Below are 24,775 nucleotides of genomic sequence, written 5' to 3' on the forward strand. Positions count from 1 at the left end.
CACTAGTGCTGGGGAGGGGGGTTAAACTAATTTGGCAGGGGTATGGGCACCAGGATGTAGCATTAGAAAGGAGAAACAAGGTGCACAAAGGATTGGGAGAGACAGATAGCACTAGAGTAAGGAATAATACAGTGTTAGCTGGGATCAGACTAAGAGAGAATATAAGGTCAAAGATAGGTATAGCATGCATGTGTGTAAATGTACGAAGCCTGGTGAGCTGCAGGCACAAATACCCACATAGGACTATGATACAAGGGCAGGATTGGGTACTAAATATTCATGGATACAAGGTGTTCAGGAAAGATAGGGAAGGAAAAAGTTGGGTTGGGTGGGGTGGGGGGGTGGTGGCAGCATTGATTGCGAATATTGCAGTGCTGGGGAGAGAGGTCAAGGACAGAATCTATTTGGTTAGAGTTAAGAAACTATAGAGGTGCATTCTATAGACCATCAACTAGTGGGAAGAATATAGCGGAGGAAATTTTCAGAGAAATCAGGTGCAAGAACTATAGAGTAGTGATAATGGGGGACTTCAACTATCCTAAAATAGACTGGGATAGTAATAGTGCAAAGGGCAAAGAGGGGGAGGAATTTCTGAAGTGCGTTCAGGAAAACTTTCTTGATCAGTATGTTTCTGGCCCAATGAGGAAGGAGGCATTGCTGGATCTGGTTCTGGGGAATGAGGTGGTGCAAATGTCATTAGGGGAACATTCAGGGAACAGTGATCATAGTATCAAGGTTTAGATTAGTTAAGGAAAAGAAAAGGAGCAATCTAGAGTAAAAATACTTAATTGGAGAAGGGCCAATTTCAGTGTGTTGAGAGTGGATCTGACCCAGGTAAATTGGAATCAAAGATTGGCAGGCAAAGCTAATCGAACAATGAGTGGCCTTTAAAGAGATGCTTCGGGTACATTCCTACGAGAGGGGGAGAAAGGTGCAGTAAGCAAAGCCAGAGCTCCCTGGATGATGAGTGAGAGCGAGAGATGAAGCCGAAAAAGGGGGCATACGACAGATGTCAGGTTGATAATACAAGTGAGAACCAGGCTGAATATAGAAAGTACAGAAGAGAAGTGAAAAAGGAAATTAGGGCAGAGAGAGAATTTGAGAATAGAACGGCAGCTAACATAAAAGGGAATCCAAAAGTCTTCTATGGGTATATATTTGGGAAAGGGGTAGCAAGAGGAGGGGCGGGGCCAATTAGGGACCAAAAAGGAGATCTATGCATGAGGACAGAGCTGAGGTATTAAATGAGTACTTTGCATCTGTCTATACCAAGGAAGATGTTGCTGCCAAAGTCATAGTAAAAGGGGAGGTAGTTGAATTACTGGATGGGGTGAAAATTGATAAAGGAGGTACTAAAGGCTGACTATGCTTAAAGTAGATAAGTCACCCGATCCGGGTGGGATGCATCCCAGGTTGCTGAGCGAAGTAAGGGTGGAAATTGCAGAGCTGCTGGCCATAATCTTCTTTTTTTTTATTCGTTCACGGGATGTGGGCGTCGCTGGCGAGGCCAGCATTTATTGCCCATCCCTAATTGCCCTCGAGAAGGTGGTGGTGAGCTGCCTTCTTGAACCGCTGCAGTCCGTGTGGTGACGGTTCTCCCACAGTGCTGTTAGGAAGGGAGTTCCAGGATTTTGACCCAGCGACAATGAAGGAACGGCGATATATTTCCAAGTCGGGATGGTGTGTGACTTGGAGGGGAACGTGCAGTTGGTGTTGTTCCCATGCACCTGCTGCTCTTGTCCTTCTAGGTGGTAGAGGTCGCGGGTTTGGGAGGTGCTGTCGAAGAAGCCTTGGCGAGTTGCTGCAGTGCATCCTGTGGATGGTGCACACTGCAGCCACAGTGCGCCGGTGGTGAAGGGAGTGAATGTTTAGGGTGGTGGATGGGGTGCCAATCAAGCGGGCTGCTTTATCTTGGATGGTGTCGAGCTTCTTGAGTGTTGTTGGAGCTGCACTCATCCAGGCAAGTGGAGAGTATTCCATCACACTCCTGACTTGTGCCTTGTAGATGGTGGAAAGGCTTTGGGGAGTCAGGAGGTGAGTCACTCGCCGCAGAATACCCAGCCTCCGACCTGCTCTCGTAGCCACAATATTTATATGGCTGGTCCAGTTAAGTTTCTGGTCAATGGTGACCCCCAGGAAGTTGATGGTGGGGGATTCGGCGATGGTAATGCCGTTGAATGTCAAGGGGAGGTGGTTAGACTCTCTCTTGTTGGAGATGGTCATTGCCTGGCACTTATCTGGCGCGAATGTTACTTGCCACTTATGAGCCCAAGCCTGGATGTTGTCCAGGTCTTGCTGCATGCGGGCTCGGACTGCTTCATTATCTGAGGGGTTGCGAATGGAACTGAACACTGTGCAGTCATCAGCGAACATCCCCATTTCTGACCTTATGATGGAGGGAAGGTCATTGATGAAGCAGCTGAAGATGGTTGGGCCTAGGACACTGCCCTGAGGAACTCCTGCAGCAATGTCCTGGGGCTGAGATGATTGGCCTCCAACAACCACTACCATCTTCCTTTGTGCTAGGTATGACTCCAGCCACTGGAGAGTTTTCCCCGATTCCCATTGACTTCAATTTTACTAGGGCTCCTTGGTGCCACACTCGGTCAAATGCTGCCTTGATGTCAAGGGCAGTCACTCTCACCTCACCTCTGGAATTCAGCTCTTTTGTCCATGTTTGGACCAAGGCTGTAATGAGGTCTGGTGCCGAGTGGTCCAGGCGGAACCCAAACTGAGCATCGGTGAGCAGGTTATTGGTGAGTAAGTGCCGCTTGATAGCACTGTTGACGACACCTTCCATCACTTTGCTGATGATTGAGAGTAGACTGATGGGGCAGTAATTGGCCGGATTGGATTTGTCCTGCTTTTTGTGGACAGGACATACCTGGGCAATTTTCCACATTGTCGGGTAGATGCCAGTGTTGTAGCTGTACTGGAACAGCTTGGCTAGAGGCGCAGCTAGTTCTGGAGCACAAGTCTTCAGCACTACAGCTGGGATGTTGTCGGGGCCCATAGCCTTTGCTGTATCCAGTGCACTCAGCCGTTTCTTGATATCACGTGGAGTGAATCAAATTGGCCGAAGACTGGCTTCCGTGATGGTGGGGATATCGGGAGGAGGCTGAGATGGATCATCCACTCGGCACTTCTGGCTGAAGATGGTTGCAAACGCTTCAGCCTTGTCTTTTGCACTCACGTGCTGGACTCCGCCATCATTGAGAATGGGGATGTTTGCAGAGCCTCCTCCTCCCGTTAGTTGTTTAATTGTCCACCACCATTCACGACTGGATGTGGCAGGACTGCAGAGCTTTGATCTGATCCGTTGGTTGTGGAATCGCTTAGGTCGGTCTATAGCATGTTGCTTCCGCTGTTTAGCATGCATGTAGTCCTGAGTTGTAGCTTCACCAGGTTGGCACCTCATTTTTAGGTACGCCTGGTGCTGCTCCTGGCATGCTCTTCTACACCCCTCATTGAACCAGGGTTGATCCCCTGGCTTGTTGGTAATGGTGGAGTGAGGAATATGCCGGGCCATGAGGTTACAGATTGTGCTGGAATACAATTCTGCTGCTGCTGATGGCCCACAGCGCCTCATGGATGCCCAGTTTTGAGCTGCTAGATCCATTCTGAATCTATCCCATTTAGCACGGTGGTAGTGCCACACAACACGTTGGATGGTGTCCTCAGTGCGAAGACGGGACTTCATCTCCACGAGGACTGTGCGGTGGTCACTCCTACCAATACTGTCATGGACAGATGCATTTGCGACAGGTAGATTGGTGAGGACGAGGTCAAGTAAGTTTTTCCCTCGTGTTGGTTCGCTCACCACCTGCCGCAGGCCCAGTCTAGCAGCTATGTCCTTCAGGACTCGGCCAGCTCGGTCAGTAGTGGTGCTACCGAGCCACTCTTGGTGATGGATATTGAAGTCCCCCACCCAGAGTACATTTTGTGCCCTTGCTACCCTCAGTGCTTCCTCCAAGTGGTGCTCAACATGGAGGAGGACTGATTCATCAGCTGAGGGAGGACGGTAGGTGGTAATCAGCAGGAGGTTTCCGTGCCCATGTTTGACCTGATGCCATGAGATTTCATGGGGTCCAGAGTCAATGTTGAGGACTCCCAGGGCCACTCCCTCCTGACTGTATATCACTGTACCGCCACCTCTGGTGGGTCTGTCCTGCCGGTGGGATAGGACATACCCAGGGATGGTGATGGAAGAGTCTGGGACGTTGGCTGAAAGATATGATTCTGTAAGTATGGCCATGTCAGGCTGTTGCTTGACTAGTCTGTGGGACAGCTCTCCCAATATTGGCACAAGTCCCCAGACGTTAGTAAGGAGGACCTTGCAGGGTCGACTGGGCTTGGTGTTTTGCCGTTGTCGTGTCCGGTGCCTCGTGGTCCGGTGCCGGGTGGTCCGTCCGGTTTTATTCTTATTCTGACTTTTTGTAGCGAGATTTTACAACTGAGTGGCTTGCTAGGCCATTTCAGAGGGCAATTAAGAATCAACCACATTGCTGTGGGTCTGGAGTCACATATAGTCCAGACCGGGTAAGGATGGCAGGTTTCCTTCCCTAAAGGACATTAGTGAACCAGATGGGTTTTTACGACAATCCGGTAGTTTCATGGCCATCATTACTGATACTAGTATTTTAATTCCAGATTTTTATTTAATTAATTAATTGAATTTAAATTCGCCAGCTGCCGTGGCGGGATCCTCCTTAGATACGGGGGTGGTGCCAGAGGACTGGAGAATTGCAAATGTTACACCCTTGTTCAAAAATGAGTGTAAGGATAAACCCAGCAACTATAGGCCAGTCAGTTTAACCTCAGTGGTGGGGAAACTTTTAGAAACGATAATCCAGGACAGAATTAACAGACACTTGTACGAGTGTGGATTAATAAAGGAAAGCCAGCACAGATTTGTTAAAGACAAATCGTATTTAACTAACTTGATTGAGTTTTTGATGAGGTAACAGAGAGGGTTGATGAGTATATGGACTTTCAAAAGGCGTTTGATAAAGTGCCACATAATAGGCTTGTCAGCAAAATTGACGCCCATGGAATAAAAGGGGCAATGTCAGCTTGGATACGAAATTGGCCAAGTGACAAGAAACAGTAGTGGTGAATGGTTGTTTTTCGGACTGGAGGAAGGTATACAGTGGTTTTCCCCAGGGGTTGGTACTAGGACCGCTGCTTTTTTTTGATATATTAATGACTTGGACTTGGGTGTATAGAATCATAGAAAACTTATGGCACAGAAGGAGGCCATTCGGCCCATCGTGTCCGCACTGGCTGAGAAACGAGCCACCCAGCATATTCCCACTTTCCCGCATTTGGTCCGTTGCCCTGCAGGTCACGGCTCTTCAGGTGCATATCCAGGTATTTTTAAAATTAGTTGAGGGTTTCTGCCTCTACCACCCTCTCAGGCAGTGAGTTCCAGACCCCCACCAAGGTACAATTTCAAAATGTGAAGATTACACAAAACTTGGAAGTGTATTAAACAGTGAGGAGGATAGTAATAGACTTCAGGAGGACATACAGGCTGGTGGAATGGGTGGACATATGGCAGATGAAATTTAATGCAAAGTGCGAAGTGATATATTTTGACAGGAAGAATGAGGAGAGGCAATATAAGCTAAATGGTACAATTCTAAAGGGAGTGCAGGAACAGAGAGACCTGGAAATATATGTGCATAAATCTTTGAAGGTGGCAGGACAGGTTGAGAAAGCAGTTTTAAAAAAAAACATACAGGATCCTGGACTTTATAAACAGAGTAAAAGGAAGTTATGTTGAACCTTTATAAAACACCGGTTCGTCCACAACTGGAGTATTGTGTTCAATTCTGGGCACTGCACTTTAGGAAGGATGTGAAGGCCTTAGAGAGGATGCAAAAAAGATTTACTAGAATAGTTCCAGGGATGAGGGACTTCAGTTACGTGGATAGACTGGAGAAGCTGGGATTGTTCCCTTAGCAGCAAAGATGGTTGCGAGGAGATTTGATAGAAGTGTTCAAAATCATGAAGGGTTTAGATAAAGTAAATAGAGAAACTGTTCCCATTGGTGGAAGGGTCGAGAACCATAGGACACAGATTTAAGGTGCTTGGCAAAAGAACCAAAAGCGACATGAGGAAGAACTTTTTTTACGCAGCGAGTGATTTGGATCTGGAATGCACTGCCCGAAAGGGTGGTGGATGCAGAGTCAATTGTGGCTTTCAAAAGGGAATTGGATAAATATTTGAAGGGCTACAGGGAAAGAACGGGGGGAACAGGACTAACTGGATTAGCTCTTACAAAAGAGCTAGCACTGGCTCGATGGGCTGAATGGCCTTCTTCTGTACTGTAACGATTCTGTTATGATAAAAAGTCAATACAACAAAAATGATTGGCAGCAAAGGCTGTTCTCCTTCCACAGCAACAAAAACACAGCCCCCCTTTTACGGCTGCACAGAATGACACAACTCCTGGCCAGAATGGAGATGATGGGTTGATTTCCCCTCCCCCCGACCCTCCAACCCCCCCTTAATCACGCCTGGAGCCCGCACTGCTGTAAGTGAATGGGATTGATTTTACAAACATAATTTGCATTACGTAACTATCCTCCACTCACTGCATTTTGCTGGAGAAATAACCCTGCTATAATCGGGAGACTCTGTTTGCTGTCGTTTCGGTCACAAGTTCGGAGACTCTAAATTAAAATCACAAGTCCCGCCTCCAATTCATTGGCTGACATTGTGTCAATATTCACTCCACCTGTTTACCTCTTTATGGGTAGAGAGGAAGGCATTAACGGGATTGGACAAAGTCAGCATGGGTTTATGAAAGGGAAATCATGCTTAACAAATCTACTGGAGTTTTTTTGAGGAGGTAACTAGTAGAATAGATAGGGGAGAACCAGTGGATGTGGTGTACTTAGATTTTCAGAAGGCTTTTGATAAGGTCCCACACAAGAGGTTAGTGTGCAAAATTAAAGCACATGGGATTGGGGGGAATATACTGGCATGGATTGAGAACTGGTTGACAGACAGGGAACAGAGAGTAGGAATAAACGGGTCTTTTTCCGGGTGGCAGGCAGTGACTAGTGGGGTACCGCAGGGATCAGTGCTTGGGCCCCAGCTATTCACAATATATATCAATGATTTGGATGAGGGAACTGAATGTAACATTTCCAAGTTTGCAGACGACACAAAGCTGGGGTGGAATGCGAGCTGTGAGGAGGATGCAAAGAGTCTCCAATGTGATTTAGACAAGTTGGGTGAGTGGGCAAGAACATGGCAGATGCAGTATAACATGGATAAATGTGAGGTTATCCACTTTGGTTGTAAAAACAAAGGCAGATTATTTGAATGATTGGGAAAAGGGGAGGTGCAACGAGACCTGGGTGTCCTTGTACACCAGTCGCTGAAAGCGAGCATTCAGGTGCAGCAAGCAGTTAGGAAGGCGAATGGTATGTTGGCGTTCATTGCAAGAGGATTTGAGTACAGGGACAGGGATATCTTACTGCAATTGTACAGGGCCTTGGTGAGACCACATCTGGAGTGGTGTGTGTAGTTTTGGTCTTATGAGGAAGGATGTCCTTGCCATGGAGGGAGTGCAATGAAGGTTTACCAGACTGATTCCTGGGATGGCAAGACTGATGTATAAGGAGAGATTGGGTCGACTAGGCCTATATTCACTAGAGTTTAGAAGAATGAGAGGTGATCTCATCGAAACATATAAAATTCTAACAGGATTAGACAGACTAGATGCAGGGAGAATGTTCCCGATGACTGGGGAGTCCAGAACCAGGGGTCACAGTCTCGGGATACGGGGTATGCCACTCAGAACTGAGATGAGGAGAAATTTCTTCACTCAGGGTGGTGAACCTGTGGAATTCTCTACCACAGAAGGCAGTGGAGGCCAAGTCATTAGACGTATTCAAGAAGGAGATAGATATATTTCATAATGCTAAAGGGATCAAGGGATATGGGGAAAAAGTGGGAAGAGGGTACTGAGTTAGATGATCAGCCATGATCATTTTGAATGGCGGAGCAGGCCCGAAGGGCCGAATGGCCTACTCTTGCTCCTATTTTCTATGTAGAGTCAAGCAGGACCACCCATGGAACTTTACCACAGTAGAAGTCAATGCTTTTCAGGAGAGGAGGGGAGAAAGTTACTTTTAAAATAAAAAGGCTTACATTTTCCATAAAATGAATCATGAACAGCTATGTGGTCAAATTTAAATGCCTACAACTTATATTGCTGAAATGCAAACTTAATACTCCACCTGCAATGCTTACTGCATTGTACAAGATAAATACAGATACAGGAGGCCATTTAGCTGATCGTAGCTCATCAATCGACCAAAAGCTTCAGCCTTGCCTTCACAGCATACAAACTGTCTCTGAAAAGATTCCAAGAATTCCGCCTCCACTACTTTACCTATAAGTCTATTACTTATGTTGCACACTGTGCCAAGGAATTTTCTTACATTAGCCCCAAATTGTTTATTTTAACTAGTTTGAAAGTGTTGCCTTATCCTAGGTTACAGTTTACCTTGTGGTAATCTGGATTTATTTATTCCATCTTTTTATAAAAGGTCCCTTCTCAATTGTCAAGACTGAAGAGCCCGAATACAAGTAATATTTGAGAAACAAAATAAGGTGCTATGCAGAGCCTGCTCATCAAGACTTGCTCAAAATATTGCACACAGCATTCTGGGTTGTAAACATTGAGCCTTTCAAAAATATAAGTAATGTAACAGAATATTCACCCTATGGAAAGAGGCCAAGAAAACGAATCATAGAAGTTTACAGCATGGAAACAGGCCCTTCGGCCCAACATGTCCATGTCGCCCAGTTTATACCACTAAGCTAGTCCCAATTGCCTACACTTGGCCCATATCCCTCTATACCCATCTTACCCATGTAACTGTCCAAATGCTTTTTAAAAGACAAAATTGTACCCGCCTCTACTACTGCCTCTGGCAGCTCGTTCCAGACACTCACCACCCTTTGAGTGAAAAAATTGCCCCTCTGGACCCTTTTGTATCTCTCCCCTCGCACCTTAAATCTATGCCCCCTCGTTATAGACTCCCCTACCTTTGGGAAAAGATTTTGACTATCTACCTTATCTATGCCCCTCATTATTTTATAGACTTCTATAAGATCACCCCTTAACCTCCTACTCTCCAGGGAAAAAAGTCTCAGTCTATCCAACCTCTCCCTATAAGTCAAACCATCAAGTCCCGGTAGCATCCTAGTAAATCTTTTCTGCACTCTTTCTAGTTTAATAATATCCTTTCTATAATAGGGTGACCAGAACTGTACACAGTATTCCAAGTGTGGCCTTACTAATGTCTTGTAAAACTTCAACAAGACATCCCAACTCCTGTATTCAATGTTCTGACCATGCCGAATGCCTTCTTCACCACCCTATCCACCTGTGACTCCACTTTCAAGGAGCTATGAACCTGTATTCCTAGATCTCTTTGTTCTATAACTCTCCCCAACGCCCTACCATTAACGGAGTAGGTCCTGGTCTGATTCGACCTACCAAAATGCATCACCTCACATTTATCTAAATTAAACTCCATCTGCCATTCATCGGCCCACTGGCCCAATTTATCAAGATCCCATTGCAATCGTAGATAACCTTCTTCACTGTCCACAATGCCACCAATCTTGGTGTCATCTGCAAACTTACTAACCATTCCTCCTAAATTCTCATCCAAATCATTAATATAAATAACAAATAACAGCGGACCCAGCACCGATCCCTGAGGCACACCGCTGGTCACAGGCCTCCAGTCTGAAAAACAACCCTCTACAACCACCCTCTGTCTTCTGTCGTCAAGCCAATTTTGTATCCAATTGGCTACCTCACCTTGGATCCCATGAGATTTAACCTTACGTAACAGCCTACCATGCGGTACCTTGTCAAAGGCTTTGCTGAAGTCCATGTAGACCACGTCTACTGCACAACCCTCATCTATCTTCTTGGTTACCCCTTCAAAAAACTCAATCAAATTCGTGAGACATGATTTTCCTCACAAAACCATGCTGACTGTTCCTAATCAGTCCCTGCCTCTCCAAATGCCTGTAGATCCTGTCTCTCAGAATACCCACTAACAACTTACCCACTACAGATGTCAGGCTCACCGGTCTGTAGTTCCCAGGCTTTTCCCTGCCGCCCTTCTTAAACAAAGGCACAACATTTGCTCCCCTCCAATCTTCAGGCACCTCACCTGTAGCTGTCGATGATTCAAATATCTCTGCTAGGGGACCCGCAATTTCCTCCCTAACCTCCCAAAACGTCCTGGGATACATTTCATCAGGTCCCGGAGATTTATCTACCTTGATGCGCGTTAAGACTTCCAGCACCTCCCTCTCTGTAATATGTACACTCCTCAAGACATCACTATTTATTTCCCCAAGTTCCCTAACATCCATGCCTTTCTCAACCGTAAATACCGATGTGAAATATTCATTCAGGATCTCACCCATCTCTTGTGGTTCTGCACATAGATGTCCTTGTTGATCCTTAAGAGGCCCTACTCTCTCCCTAGTTACTCTTTTGCCCTTTATGTACTTGTAGAAGCTCTTTGGATTCTCCTTTGCCTGAGATTTAGAATACCCACTGTACCCCAAAGATCAAAGGGGACAACCAGAAACATTAGCCTCAAGAGATTCAATTCAAAAGAATTATCACCAATTAAGAGTAGTGACCTATAAAAATTACCAAGCAGTAAGTCAAGACTCGAGGAAGAAATTCCAGTCTTCTGGCAGGTGTGAAATAAGGCAGAAATCAAATTCCAGAAGAAATAAATGAGATAAGAGGGGGAAAAAAAAGGAAATGAAAATTTAAAATAAAAGGTTAATACATCCTGGAAATAAACAGCAGGTCTATCAGCATCTGTTTCAGGGAGAGATCCTTTGTCAGAACACGAAGGCAAGTGATTTATAGGACTGAGAAAGAAAGACAGACACAGACAGATAGACAAAGGCACACAGACAGATAGACAAAGGCAGAAAGACAGACAGAAAGAAAGGAATGACTGGGTATTAGTCATAAAAACCTGAGAGAAAATCCTCATTAAATAAAGCATATTAATGGCCAACTAACAGCTATATTATTCCATGTAATTTTAGTTGATGCACTACTGTACAAAGTTAGGCTTCAGTTAATAATAAATACTGCTTAAAAACTTCGAAGGATCTGGGTTCAAAAGGTTAAAAGTCATTGTTAGCTACAGATCAGCAATTATTTGAAACAAGCAAAACTGTAACTGAAAACAAAGTTAAGTGTTCATCTTTATTTTCCTGCTCACAAGTCCCAGTCACTGTCTCAAAAATCAGTTACAATGTTATACAGCAGCAGTATTACCATTTTCTATACAGTAAAATTTCCTATACATTGAGTGCACGCTGTTGCAACATTGCAGTGTCCCACACCCAGAGAAACCAGTGATCTGAAGTATTGCTGAGATTCAGTGGACAGAATACCACACCAAGCCCCCGAGGTGCCTCCTCCGATGACTCAGCAAGTTTTAGTCACAAGTAGCTGACCCAAAGACCAGGAAAATCCCAGGGAGTTAAGTGATCTCAGCAGGGGGGCTGTCAGCAGAAATGCTACAAATTGGCTTCAGCACATCTGGGTTGGGGGAGGGGAAGTCAAATTCAGCCAGGGTTTTTACCCTTGATCACCATCCAGCAATTTCTGCTGAAGAGCTCATGTATGCTCATGCAGGTACACAAAAGCATTCAGTTCCTATGGAACTGTATCCAAGCAAGGACACATCACCTTCAGAGTAGGGGGAGAAAAGAGAGCTCACGTCTGGGTGGGTGGGAGAAAAAGAACTCATGTCTGGGAGGGTGGGAGGAAAGAGAGCTGACGACTTGGTGGAGGGGGGAGAAAGAGTAAAAACAACTGGAAGAGAAGTAGCTTGTTTGTTTCATGAACTGAATCCCACTAAAACAAATGAGTGCAATTCATACATGGAAGAAATGTCCTCCTTGGGTTTGCTGTTAAAACCCAAATCGCCATATCTCAGACAGAACAGATATTTACAACTTTGTACCCTTGTGTGCAACTCTTGGACATGTCTTTCTCACTTTCCCATTTTACAAGTCATACTTTTTAAAGTCACTGTCAGTTGTACATCTCACTCTACAGAAATAAACTAATTGTGAATATGCTTCACTTAATTTGATTTCAAGCAAGTAGAGGCTCACAGCTCTGTTCCCTAAAATCTCCACTAGGACTTATCTTTAATAATTCTTGCTAGATGCTTTGTGATTTAATCACAAGTTAACAAAAGAGTAGGTTGCAAAGCTCCAGGAACATTTTTCAACATTTAAAAAGCTTGAAACATTATTTTCTGTGGGGGGGGGTGGGGGGGGGGGGTGGGGGGGGGGGGAGAGAAGAGAGAACAGGAGAGAGGGACGAAGATAAATCTTCAAAGCAGTAGTAGGTATAATTGGATGAATGCGGGACTTTAGTTATGTGGGGAGGCTAAAGAAGCTGGGATTGTTCTCCTTAGAGCAGAGATGGTTGAGGAGATTTAATATAGGTGTTCAAAATCAGGAGGGGTTTTGATAGAGTAAATAAGGAGAAATTGTTTCCAGTAGCAGAAGGGTCAGTAACCAGAGGACACAGGTTTAAGATAATTGGTAAAAGAACCAGAGGGGAGATGAGGAGAATTTTATTTAACACAATGAGTTGTTATGATCTGGAATTCACTGCCTGAAAGGGTGGTGGAAGCAGATTCAATAGTAACTTTCAAAAGGGAATTGGATAAATAATTGAAAATGAAACATATGCAGGGAAAGAGCAGGGGTAGTGGGAATAATTGGATAGCTTTTTCCACTGGCACGATGAGCTGAAGGGCCTCCTTCTGTGCTGTAAGATTCTATGAATAGCTCTTTAACAATGGAAACATCAGATTAGTTAAGCAAGCTTAATTTTCTGCAAAACAGAGCAACAGAAATAACTCATTTGCGTTATCAATTTGATCCAAATGAAATTAATGGGAGTGAAATCCAAATATGGAGAAACCTTCCCTTTATTGCACACACTCACTCACACCCTTCACTATCCGCGTGAGATAAAACACAAAGTTACAGATCAGGGAGTTCAGGAGAAACTTCTTTATCCAGAGAGTGGTTAGAATGTGGAATTCACTGTCACAAAGAGTAGTTGAGGCAAATAACAGAGACATTTAAGGGGAAGCTGGATAAACACATGAGGGAGAAAGGAATAGAAGGATATGCTGATAGGGTGAGATGAAGTAGGGTGGGAGGAAGCTCACGTGGAGCATAAACGCCAGCATGGACCAGTTGGGACGAATGGCCTGTTTCTGTGCTGCAAATTCTATGTAATTCCACATTCTAACCATCTCTGGGTAAAGATGTTTCTTGTGAATTCCCTATTGGATTTATTTGGAGAGATCTACAACCCTCAGCATTCAACATACTGCTTCTTGAACAACTGTACTTTGCCACCACTACCATTCCGACATTAATCATCTGCATGAAGTGTTTCCTAGGAGTTGTCTCTTAGCTTGTAACTGTATGTGCCCTAATCATAGTTTAACTGGAAATAATACCCCAGATTAACCTCTTCTATGCCACTTAGTCTTGTGTATCCTTTAAGGGGCCCTCTCAGTCCCTTCCTTCCCACACTGAAAAGTTATTCTAATCTTTCCCTCGTCTCTCTGAAGTTATCAATCAGCCTACCGCACTACTGCCAGGATTCAGAATTGCACATTATTAAACTAGCGGTAAGAAGGAAGGTAGTTAATCTCCTAAAGCTGTCAAGTAACGGGACAACATATGAGAATGCACAGACCCTCCACCCCACTCTGTTCACCTCCCCAATCCATCACTTCCCTTCTTTCAGCCAATGCCTTTTCCACCTAATGTTGCCTGAGACGCCTCCCCTGGGATACCCAGTTAGTTAGTGGTGCGTGGGGTACCCCCTCCCACATCTTAAAGTATGTAGCCTGTCCCTAAACTCAGTATCCCCCTCTCCAAATTTCAGTAGCCCCTCACTCACCCTCTCCTCTCCCCTCACTCACCCCCTCTCCCCTTCCTTCCTTCCCTCACTCCTCCTCTCCTCTCCCCTACTCACTCACTCCCTCTCCTCTCACTCACCCCCTCTCCCCTTCCTTTCTTCCCTCCCTCACTCCTCCTCTCCCCTCCCGTCCCCTCACTCACCTCCTCCCCTCACTCACTCACCTCCTCCCCCTCACTCACCCTCCCCTCCCCCTCACTCACCCTCCCCTCCCCTCCCCCTCACTCACCCGTTGGGCCTTGTCCCAGACCTGGGAGAGTTTGGCGATCCTAAACTCGTTCGATCCCTTCACTGCCGCGGCCTCGTTTTTCTCCCGCGAGTACTTGCCGGCCGCCTGAGTCCGAACCGGGGCCGGCACCAGACACACGGCCAGCAACGCAACCCTCGCCCAACACACCGCCATCACTCGCACCAGCCGCCGTCCACGCACTGAGGTAACCGTCACCATGGGCAACCGGGGAGGGGGGGGGGGGGCGGAGAGCGGCGCGCCATCAATGCGCCTGCGCGGGCTCTCCCGATTGTTCTTTGGGACGCGGGGACTACAATTCCCACCGTGCTTTGCGCCGTCCCCATGACCGTAGGCGCCCACGTGATTAGAGCAGCAGCCAAGGGGTTAAGGTGGGGATTACCTGCATAGGTGCATGGACTGATCCAGCACACAAACAGGCCATTCGGCCCAACTGGTCTATGGTGTTTATGCTCCACCTGAGCCTCCTCCCACCCCTGCTTCATCTCACCCTGTCACCTCCTAACATAGAATCATGACTGCACAGAAGGAGGCCCTTCAGCCCATCGAGCCTGTGCCGGCTCTTTGCAAGAGCAATCCAGTTACTCCCACTCCCCTGCTCTTTCTCCGTAGCCCTGCAAATTTTTTCGCTAAAAATATTTATCCAATTCCTTTTTGAAAGACACGATTGAATCTGCCTCCACCACCCTCTCAGGCAGCGCATTCCAGATCATAACTACTCGCTGCGTAGAAAAGCTTTTCCTCACGTCGCCTTTGGTTCTTTTGCCGATCAACTTAAATCTGTGTCCTCTGGTTCTCAACCCTTCTGCCAATGGGAACAGTTTCTCTTTATTTACTTTATCTAAACATAGCAGTAACATTGGAACAGGAGACGGCCATTCAACCCCTCGAGCCTGTTCCACCATTCAATAAGATCATGGCTGATCTGTATCCTGACTTCATCTGCCTGCCTTGGCTCCATATCCCTTAATACCCTTGGCCGGCAAAAATCTATCTATCTCGGATGTAAAATTATTATCTACTGCTTTTTGTGGGAGAGAGTTCCACACTTCTACTACCCTTTGCGTGAAGAAGTGTTTCCTAACTTCTCTCCTGAATGGCCTGGCTCTGATTTTAAGGTTATGTCCCCTTGTCCTAGACTCCCCCACCAGCAGAAAAAGTTTCTCTCCATCTACCCTATCAATTCCTTTCAAAATCCTAAAAACCACAAGCAAATCACCCCTTAATCTTCTATATTCCAGGGAATACAAGTCTAGTTTATGTAATATTTCCTCATAATCTAACCCATGGAGCCCTGGTAACTTTCTGGTGAATCTGCGCTGCACTCCTTTCAAGATCAACATATCCTTTCAAAATGCCCAGAACTGTACACAGTACTCCAGATGTGGTCTAACCAGGGCTTTGAATAGCTTGCAGCAAAACGTCCTCCTCTGTATATTCTAACCCTCTAGTTATAAAGACTAACATTCCATTAGCCTTTTTGATTATTTTTTGTACCTGACCACTACATTTTAGTGATCTGTGTACATGGATCCCTTAATCTTTTTGAACCTCCACTGTTCTTAGCTTTACACCATTTGATCCTTTTTTGGTCCAAAATGGCTGATCTCACACTTACCTGCGTTGAAATCCATCTGCCACAGTTTTGCCCACTCACTTAATCTATCAATGTCTCTTTGGAATTTTATGCTCCCGTCTACACTGCTTACGATGCCACCAATCTTTGTGTTATTGGCAAACTTGGATATATGGCTCTCTATTGTTATCTAAGTCATTAATAGATCCTTGTGGGACACCACTAGTCACTTCCTTCCAATTCGAGTACATACCCATTATCCCTACTGTCTGTCTACTGCAGCCTAACCAGTCTCCTAACCAGGTCAATAATTTGCCTTCAATTCCATTAATTTTAGCTAACAGTCTCTTATGTGGAATCTTATCAAATGGCTTCTGGAAGTCCATATAAACAACAACAATGATGACAACAACAACAAAAACTTGCATTTATATAGCACCTTTAACGTAGTAAAACTTCCCAAGGCGCTTCACAGGAGTGTTATCAAACTAAATTTGACACCGAGCCACATAAGGAGATATTAGGGCAGGTGACCAAGGGTAATATAGAAATACAGAAAATAGGAGCAAGAGTAGGCCATTCGGCCCTTCGGGCCTGCTACACCATTCAAAATGATCATGGCTGATCGTCTAACTCAGTACCATGTTCCCACTTTTTCCCCATATCCCTCGATCCCTTTAGCATTAAGAAATATATCATAGAATCATAGAAGTTTACAACATGGAAACAGGCCCTTCGGCCCAACATGTCCATGTCGCCCAGTTTATACCACTAAGCTAGTCCCAATTGCCTGCACTTGGCCCATATCCCTCTATACCCATCTTACCCATGTAACAGTCCAAATGCTTTTTAAAAGACAAAATTGTACCCGCCTCTATAGAATCATATCTCCTTCTTGAATACATCTAATGACTTGGCCTCCACAGCCTTCTGTGGTAGAGAATTCCACAGGTTCACCACCCTCTGAGTGAAGACATTTCTCCTTATCTCGGTTCTAAATGGCATACCCCGTATCCTGAGACTGTGACCCCTGGTCCTGGTAGGTGTTAAGGAGCGATTTAAAGGAGGAGAGAGAGGCCGAGAGGTTACGGAAGGGAATTCCAGAGCTTAGGGCCTAGGCAGCTGAAGGCATGTCATAGACATTCCCCTGTCTACTACTTTGGTTACTTCCTCAAAAAATTCAATTAGGTTTGTTAGACATGACTTACCCGTTACAAATCCATATTGGCTCTCTCTAATCAGCTCAAGTTTCTCTTAAGTGCTCAGTCACACTGTCCTTAATTATAGATTCCAATAACTTCTCCACATCAGATGTTAGGCTAACAGGTCTATAATTTCCTGGCTTCTCTCTCTCTCTCACCTTTCTTAAACAATGGAGTTACATTTGCAATTTTCCAATCTAAAGGGGCAATTCCTGAATCGAGAGAGCTTTGGTAGATTATGGCTAAAGCATCTGCAATTTCCTCACCTACTTCCTTTAAAACGCTGGAAGGGAAACCATCAGATCCTGGTGATTTGTCAGTCTCTAGTGCCGTTATTTCTTCTAATACTGTTTTCTTGCTTATGATAACTTTAGTGAGTTCCAGTCCTTGATTCGTTATTAGTTTCCCTGGAATGTCAGGTATATTATCCTCTTCCTCTACCTTGAAGACTGACACAAAGTAATTATTCAACATTTCTTTATTTTCATTTGCAATACTACCCGCATCTGTTTTTAAAGAGCCCACATTATCCTTGAGTACCCCTTTCTCTTCTAATATAATTCTCAAAACTTTTTGTCTTAATCTTGATATCCCTCGCAAGTTTCTTTTCGTATTCCCTTTTTGCAGCTCTTACTGTCTTTTTTGTCTTCCTTTGCTGTTCTTTATATCTCTCCCAGTGCCCGTGATCTGCACTATTCTTTGCACTTTTGTATGCACTTTCTCTTCCTTACTATACTTCGCAAAATCACAAGATAATTATGGACGAAGAAGGCTATTGGGCCTATTTAAATTCATCCACACAATTACATAGAAATTACAAAAGCGAATCAACCCAACCAGTCTGTGTGTTTATCCTCCATGTCAACAGTAGTCCTAATCATAGGGTTGTCAACCCTCCAGAATTGTCCTGGTGTCTCCAGCAATTACAAGATTAATCCCCTGGTTTGTTAGAAACTCAGGAGAAAAATCATAGCGGAATTAAAAAAAAAGATTTTTCATTTTCTTTGAGCACTTCTGCTTATTAGTTATATAAATATTGGAGTTGGGAAAAAGGCTGTTTGACCGAGTGGGGCAGATAGAGACACGAGGTCATGTGATGAAACCTCCAGGAATATGTCCAACCAGAGTTGGCAACTATATAAGGGGAACGGATAGGGTGGATAGAGAGAAACTATTTCCGCTGGTTGGGGATTCTTGGAGTAGGGGGCACAGTCTAAAAATTAGAGCCAGACCTTTCAGGAGCGAGATTAGAAAACACACAAAGGGTGGTAGAAGTTTGGAACTCTCTTTCGCAAACGGCAATTGATACTAGCTCAATTGCTAAATTTAAATCTGAGATTGATAGCTTTTTGGCTAAGGGATTGATAGCTAAGGGATATGGGCCAAAGGCAGGTATATGGAGTTAGATCACAGATCAGCCACGATCTTATCAAATGGCGGAGCAGGCATGAGGGGCTGAATGGCCTATTCCTGTTCCTATATACCTAATCCCACGTGTCTTACCTTGCACCCATATTCTTTTATTCTCCTTTCCTCCAACCTTCAGTCACTTACACCGGAGGTGCATTCCACAGCCTCACAACCCACCATGTCAAAACGTTCCTCCTGGTCTCCGTCCAAAACCCCTTATAGTTAAAAGATCAACTCAGCTGGAAGATGAAGGTTGCACGCACTTGGTTGAGCCGGTGTGGGCGGCTGGGATATTGATGGAGGTGGAGCCAGAGACATGTAGGTGGTGGTGGGAAGTGTCAAGGATGGCTTTAGTTTTCCTTCCTTCATTTATCATCTGTTCTGTCATTTTCTAGCTGAAGGTGTCAGCCATGGCTCAGTGGGCAGCACTCTCGCCTCTAAATCAGAAAGTTGTGGGTTCAAGTCCCACTCCAAAGGATTGAGCAACATAATCTAGGCTAATACTCCAGTGCCGGTATTGACGGAGTGCTGCACTGTTGGAGATGCTGTCTTTCCGATGAGATGATAAATTGAGGCCCTGTCTGTCCTTCCTGTGGCACTATTTGAAAAAGTGCAGTGAAGTTCTCACCTCTGTCCTGGCCAATATTTATCCCTCACCCAACATCACTAAAACAGATTATCTGGTCATTATCGCATTGCTGTTTGTGGGACCTCGCTGAGTGCAAATTGGTTGCCCCATTTCCTATGTTACAGCAGTGACTACACTTCAAAAGTATTTCATTGTAAAGCGTTTTGGGATGTCCTGAGGTCATGAAAGGCACTATATAAATGCAAGTTCTTTTTTCTCCTTAGCATTCAGCTGGAAGATCAAGGTTTCGGACAGAGAGCAGGAGAAACTTACTTTTACACACAGGTTTATGAGACTGTGGACTGCACCGCCAGAGTTAGTGATTGAAACGAAGTCGACATTTAAGAATAGGTTAGATAGGCGGTTGAAGGAAAGGGGGATATATTTCAAAAACGCAGTTGTTGAATAGATCTTCAGAGACAGCAGACATAAAATATGCCTCACTGCAGTCAGCAGAGTTTCTTTATACTTGTCAGCTCTCATTGTGGAGACAGGCAGATTAAGCTGATCCTGTTTATCCCGATCAGCTAGATTTGGCAGCAATCCATCTCAGTGTAGTGTCACTGGTAAGAAAGCACTGTATTACTAGAAACCATCAAGAAAGACAGCATGCTTTTGATGTGATTCTCCTGCGTCATAAAAATAAAGAACCTACATATATATATTCTGCCTTATCACAGCCTCAGGACGTCCCAAAGTACTTCACATCCAATGAACCACTCTTTGAAGTGCAATCACGGTTCTCATGTAGGGAAATGTGACAACCAATTTGTACACAGCAAGATCGCAAAAAGCAACAATCTGTTTTTGGTTGGTTGAGGGAGGAAAATTGAACTGAATATTAGGAGAGATGTATGACGGGTGGTAAAATTGATCGCACCAGTTTTACACTCTCACCCAAAATGACCCCCCCCCCCCCCCACCCCTTAGTGTTTTGGTCTCTGTTACCCTCCGGCGAATTATTCCAAGCATTTATTACCCTTTGAGAAAAAGGACTGCCTGGAGATGAACACGAGGAACCTCTAAGTAGTGGTGGTGGTGGTGGTGGTGTCTTTGCTTGTTGATGAGAATCTAATAGTTACTGAATGAGTGCATTTGACTGCAGAAGGGGTGACATTGAAACCAATGGGGTCTAAACCTGTGACACTAAAGGAGAAAATTTATTAACCAAGTGTTGCTATGTAGATCGTTGGAACAAATGGAGGAAGTTGATATAAAGATATGGAAAAAGGTGACTGACTATTCAATTTACTAGGGGAAACTGGGAAAAAGAGTTTTTCTATGAGTCGGAAAAGTGTCTGACTATGTTAAATGAAACTGGATTTTTTTTTATTCATTCATGGGATGTGGGCGTCGCTGGCAAGGCCGGCATTTATTGCCCATCCCTAATTGCCCTTGAGAAGGTGGTGGTGAGCCGCCTTCTTGAACCGCTGCAGTCCGTGTGGTGACGGTTCTCCCACAGTGCTGTTAGGAAGGGAGTTCCAGGATTTTGACCCAGCGACGATGAAGGAACGGCGATATATTTCCAAGTCGGGATGGTGTGTGACTTTGGAAAGGATGTGTCAACTGTGGAATGCAGCTGATCAGAGCCGAACACTGTGGGTGTAAAACTATGATTAATAACCTGGAATTTATTTATTTTTATTTGTTCATGGGATGTGGGCGTCGCTGGCGAGGCCGGCATTTATTGCCCATCCCTAATTGCCCTTGAGAAGGTGGTGGTGAGCCGCCTGCTATGAACCGCTGCAGTCCGTGTGATATTCTTTGTAGCGGTTTGATATAACTGTGTGACATGCTAGGCCAATTCAGAGGGCTGTTAAGAGTCAACCACCTTGGTTTGGGACTGGAGTTACATACAAGCCGTACCAGGTAAGGACGGCAGATTTCCTTCCCTAAAAGCTTTTGGAACTGCAGCTTTCATGGTCATTTTTCTGGGGCCAACCTATAAATTCCCAGATTTATTGAATTCAGTTTCACAGCCTGTCATGGTGAGTTTTGAACTCAATACCTCAGGGTTGCTAGTCCAGTACCATAGCCACCACACTACCATACTCCTTGGCCTATTCCTGTTTGCTTTATTATGAGGCGACTACTGCTTTCTTAGCTGGTAAATAAGTTACGTAACATTCCACAGTGTCAGCTGTGGCTCAGTGGGTAACATTCTCACCTCTAAGTCAGAAGGTTGTTGGTTTAAGTCCCACTCCAGAGATTTGAGCAAATAATCTAGGCTGATGCTTCAGTGCAGTACTGAGGGAGTGCTGGAGGTGGCGCCTTTGGGATGAGACATTAAACCGAGGCCCCGTCTGAACTCTCACGTGGACGTAAAAGGTCCCACGGTATTCTTTAAAGAAGAGCAGGGGAGTTGTCCTAGCCAATATTTTTCCCTCAGCCAACATCTAAAAACAGCTGAACTGTTCATTTATTTCATCGCTGTTTGTGGGACCTTGCTGTGCGCAAATTGGCTGCCGCGTTTCCCTACATTACAACAATAGCTATACTTTAAAAGTACTTCATTGGTTGTAAAGCCCTTTGGGACATCCAGAGGTCATGATAGGTGCTATATAAATGCAAGTCTTTAATGCCACAGTACAATATTTGAACAGCCCCTTCGCCATTGTTGCTGATGTTGGATCAGCTCCAATGGTTAATAGAATTGTCCTATTTGTGGTACACTGTCCCCCAGTGCCTTTAATTCCCATGTCCCAAATTCCTGACTGAGACTGAGGTGTCTGCCTTGTACATCCAACAAACGGGCCGATTCCCTGGCATGTCAATCATCACTGTGGTCAAAGCAATGCTTACTCGGGAACATTTATTCATACGACAATGCTGGCGGCCAGAACTCCTGTGCCTCTCCCTGGGAAGATGTATATGACTGAATGTCTGAGGCTGTGCTTTGCATAAATTTACTAAAGTGTAACAACACTTTGTTACGCTAATGAGCTCGGTGGAAGGATTAATCAGAACAATGGTTTATTATGATGTAGTTGCTGTTCTCCTATCTGTTGAATAAGTTACGTGACTTTTCATTGTACAATATTTAAAAAAATTATGATAGGGTCTCGGTTTAACGTTTCATCCAAAAGGCAGCACCATCAACACTCCCTCAGTACCGCACTGAAGTGTCAGCCTAGATTATGTGTTTAACTGGGGCTTAAACGCACAATGCACAATTTTAGAGGAATAGAATTGAAAAGCTAGAGAAGTTATGTTAAACTTGTAATGAATCTTGGTTAGACCACACTTAGAATACTGAGCAGAGTTCTGGTCTCCATATTGAAAAATGATATAGATGCACTGGAGAAGGTGCAAAATGATATCAGAACTGAGAGGTTATACCTGTCAGGAAAGGCTGAACGGGCTGGGGCTCTTTTCTCTAGAAAAGAGAAGGCAGAGGCCCTTAAAATGAGGAAGGGGTTCGATAGGATAGATGTAGAGAAGATCATGGTATCATAGTAGGTACAGCAAAGGAGGAGGCCATTCGGCCCATTGTGCCTGTGCCGGCTCTTTGAAAGAGCTATCCAATTAGTTGCACTCCCCTACTTTTTCGCCATAGCCCTGTAAATTTCTTCCCTTCAAGTATTCATCCAATTTCCTTTTGAATTTGCTTCCACCGCCCTTTCAGGCAATACATTCCAGATCGTAACAACTCACTGCGTCAAACAATGTTTGCTTATGGCACCTCTGGCTCTTTTGCCAATCACCTTAAATCTGTGAGCTCTGGTTACCAACCAGTTTCCACTTGTGGGGGAGACCAAAACTAGGGACTGTAAATATAAGATAGTCACTAATAAATCCAATAGGGAATTCAGGAGAAACTTCTTTACCCAGAGTGGTAAGAATGTGGAACTCACTACCACAAGGAGTAGTTGAGGCAAATAGCATTGATGCATAAGAACATAAGAACATAAAAAATAGGAGCAGGAGTAGGCCAATCGGCCCCTCGAGCCTGCTCCGCCATTCAATAAGATCATGGCTGATCTGATCCTAACCTCAAATCTAAATTCATGTCCAATTTCCTGCCCGCTCCCCGTAACCCCTAATTCCCTTTACTTCTAGGAAACTGTCTATTTCTGTTTTAAATTTATTTAATGATGTAGCTTCCACAGCTTCCTGGCGCAGCAAATTCCACAGACCGACTACCCTCTGAGTGAAGAAGTTTCTCCTCATCTCAGTTTTGAAAGAGCAGCCCTTTATTCTAAGATTATGCCCCCTAGTTCTAGTTTCACCCATCCTTGGGAACATCCTCACCGCATCCACCCGGTCAAGCCCCTTCACAATCTTATATGTTTCAATAAGATCGCCTCTCATTCTTCTGAACTCCAATGAGTAGAGTCCCAATCTACTCAACCTCTCCTCATATGTCCACCCCCTCATCCCCGGGATTAACCGAGTGAACCTTCTTTGTACTGCCTCGAGAGCAAGTATGTCTTTTCTTACGTATGGACACCAAAACTGTATGCAGTATTCCAGGTGCGGTCTCACCAATACCTTATATAACTGCAGCAATACCTCCCTGTTTTTATATTCTATCCCCCTAGCAATAAAAGCCAACATTCCGTTGGCCTTCGGCATTTAAGGGGAAGCTAGATAAACACATGAGGGAAAAAGGAATAGAAGGATACGCTGTTAGGGTTAGATGAGGTAGAGTAGGAGGAAGCTCCTGTGGAGCATAAATGCCGGCATAAACCAGATGGGCCGAATGGCCTGTTTTTGTGCTGTAGATTCCATGTAGCTCTATGTAATATTTGATGGGGTTATGAGATGTTAAGAGTTACAGATTGTATTTTAGGTAATAAACTAATGGGTGTTCATGTACATCATTTAATTTTGGCGCTTGTCTTTCTCCAAGTATAAATCACCACCCAATGTCATGCATCCTTTATTTTACCCTTGTTCTCTGGAATTCTCTTCCTCAAGGTATTAGACAGGAACTTTCAGAAGTTGATTAGGAGAGTCTGTTGGCAGGCAAAGGGACGTCTGGTAAGTGGGAGGCTTTCAAAAGTGTGTTAACCAGGGTTCAGGGTAAGCACATTCCTTATAAAGTGAAGGGCAAGGCTGGTAGAAGTAGGGAACCTTGGATGACTCGGGAGATTGAGGCCCTAGTCAAAAAGGAGGCATATGACATGCATAGGCAGCTGGGATCAAGTGGATCCCTTGAAGAGTATAGAGATTGCTGGAGTAGAGTTAAGAGAGAAATCAGGAGGGCTAAAAGGGGACATGAGATTGCTTTGGCAGATAAGGCAAAGGAGAATCCAAAGAGCTTCTACAAATACATAAAGGGCAAAAGAGTAACTAGGGAGAGAGTAGGGCCTCTTAAGGATCAACAAGGTCATCTATGTGCAGAACCACAAGAGATGGGTGAGATCCTAAATGAATATTTCACATCGGTATTAACGGTTGAGAAAGGCATGGATGTTAGGGAACTTGGGGAAATAAATAGTGATGTCTTGAGGAGTGTACATATTACAGAGAGGGAGGTGCTGGAAGTCTTAACGCGCATCAAGGTAGATAAATCTCCGGGACCTGATGAAATGTATCCCAGGACGTTATGCGAGGTTAGGGAGGAAATTGTGGGTCCCCTAGCAGAGATATTTGGATCATCGACAGCTACAGGTGAGGTGCCTGAAGATTGGAGGGTAGCAAATGTTGTGCCTTTGTTTAAGAAGGG

The 24,775-nt window shown here is 44.8% G+C and overlaps 1 protein-coding gene across 1 annotated transcript in view; it reads right to left on the bottom strand.

Annotated features, from left to right (window-relative positions):
* Positions 1-14,504, bottom strand: part of lrpap1 (low density lipoprotein receptor-related protein associated protein 1) — a 35,430-nt gene extending 20,926 nt beyond the window's left edge. The window contains exon 1 of the mRNA XM_067982444.1: positions 14,271-14,504. Within this exon, the coding sequence (XP_067838545.1) occupies positions 14,271-14,489 (219 nt within the window). The 5' untranslated portion in view covers positions 14,490-14,504. The remainder of the gene's footprint in view (positions 1-14,270) is intronic.
* Positions 14,505-24,775: the final 10,271 nt, after the last annotated feature.

Source organism: Heptranchias perlo, chromosome 4 (genome assembly GCF_035084215.1).
Source record: "Heptranchias perlo isolate sHepPer1 chromosome 4, sHepPer1.hap1, whole genome shotgun sequence".
In the NCBI taxonomy this organism is placed as follows: domain Eukaryota; kingdom Metazoa; phylum Chordata; class Chondrichthyes; order Hexanchiformes; family Hexanchidae; genus Heptranchias; species Heptranchias perlo.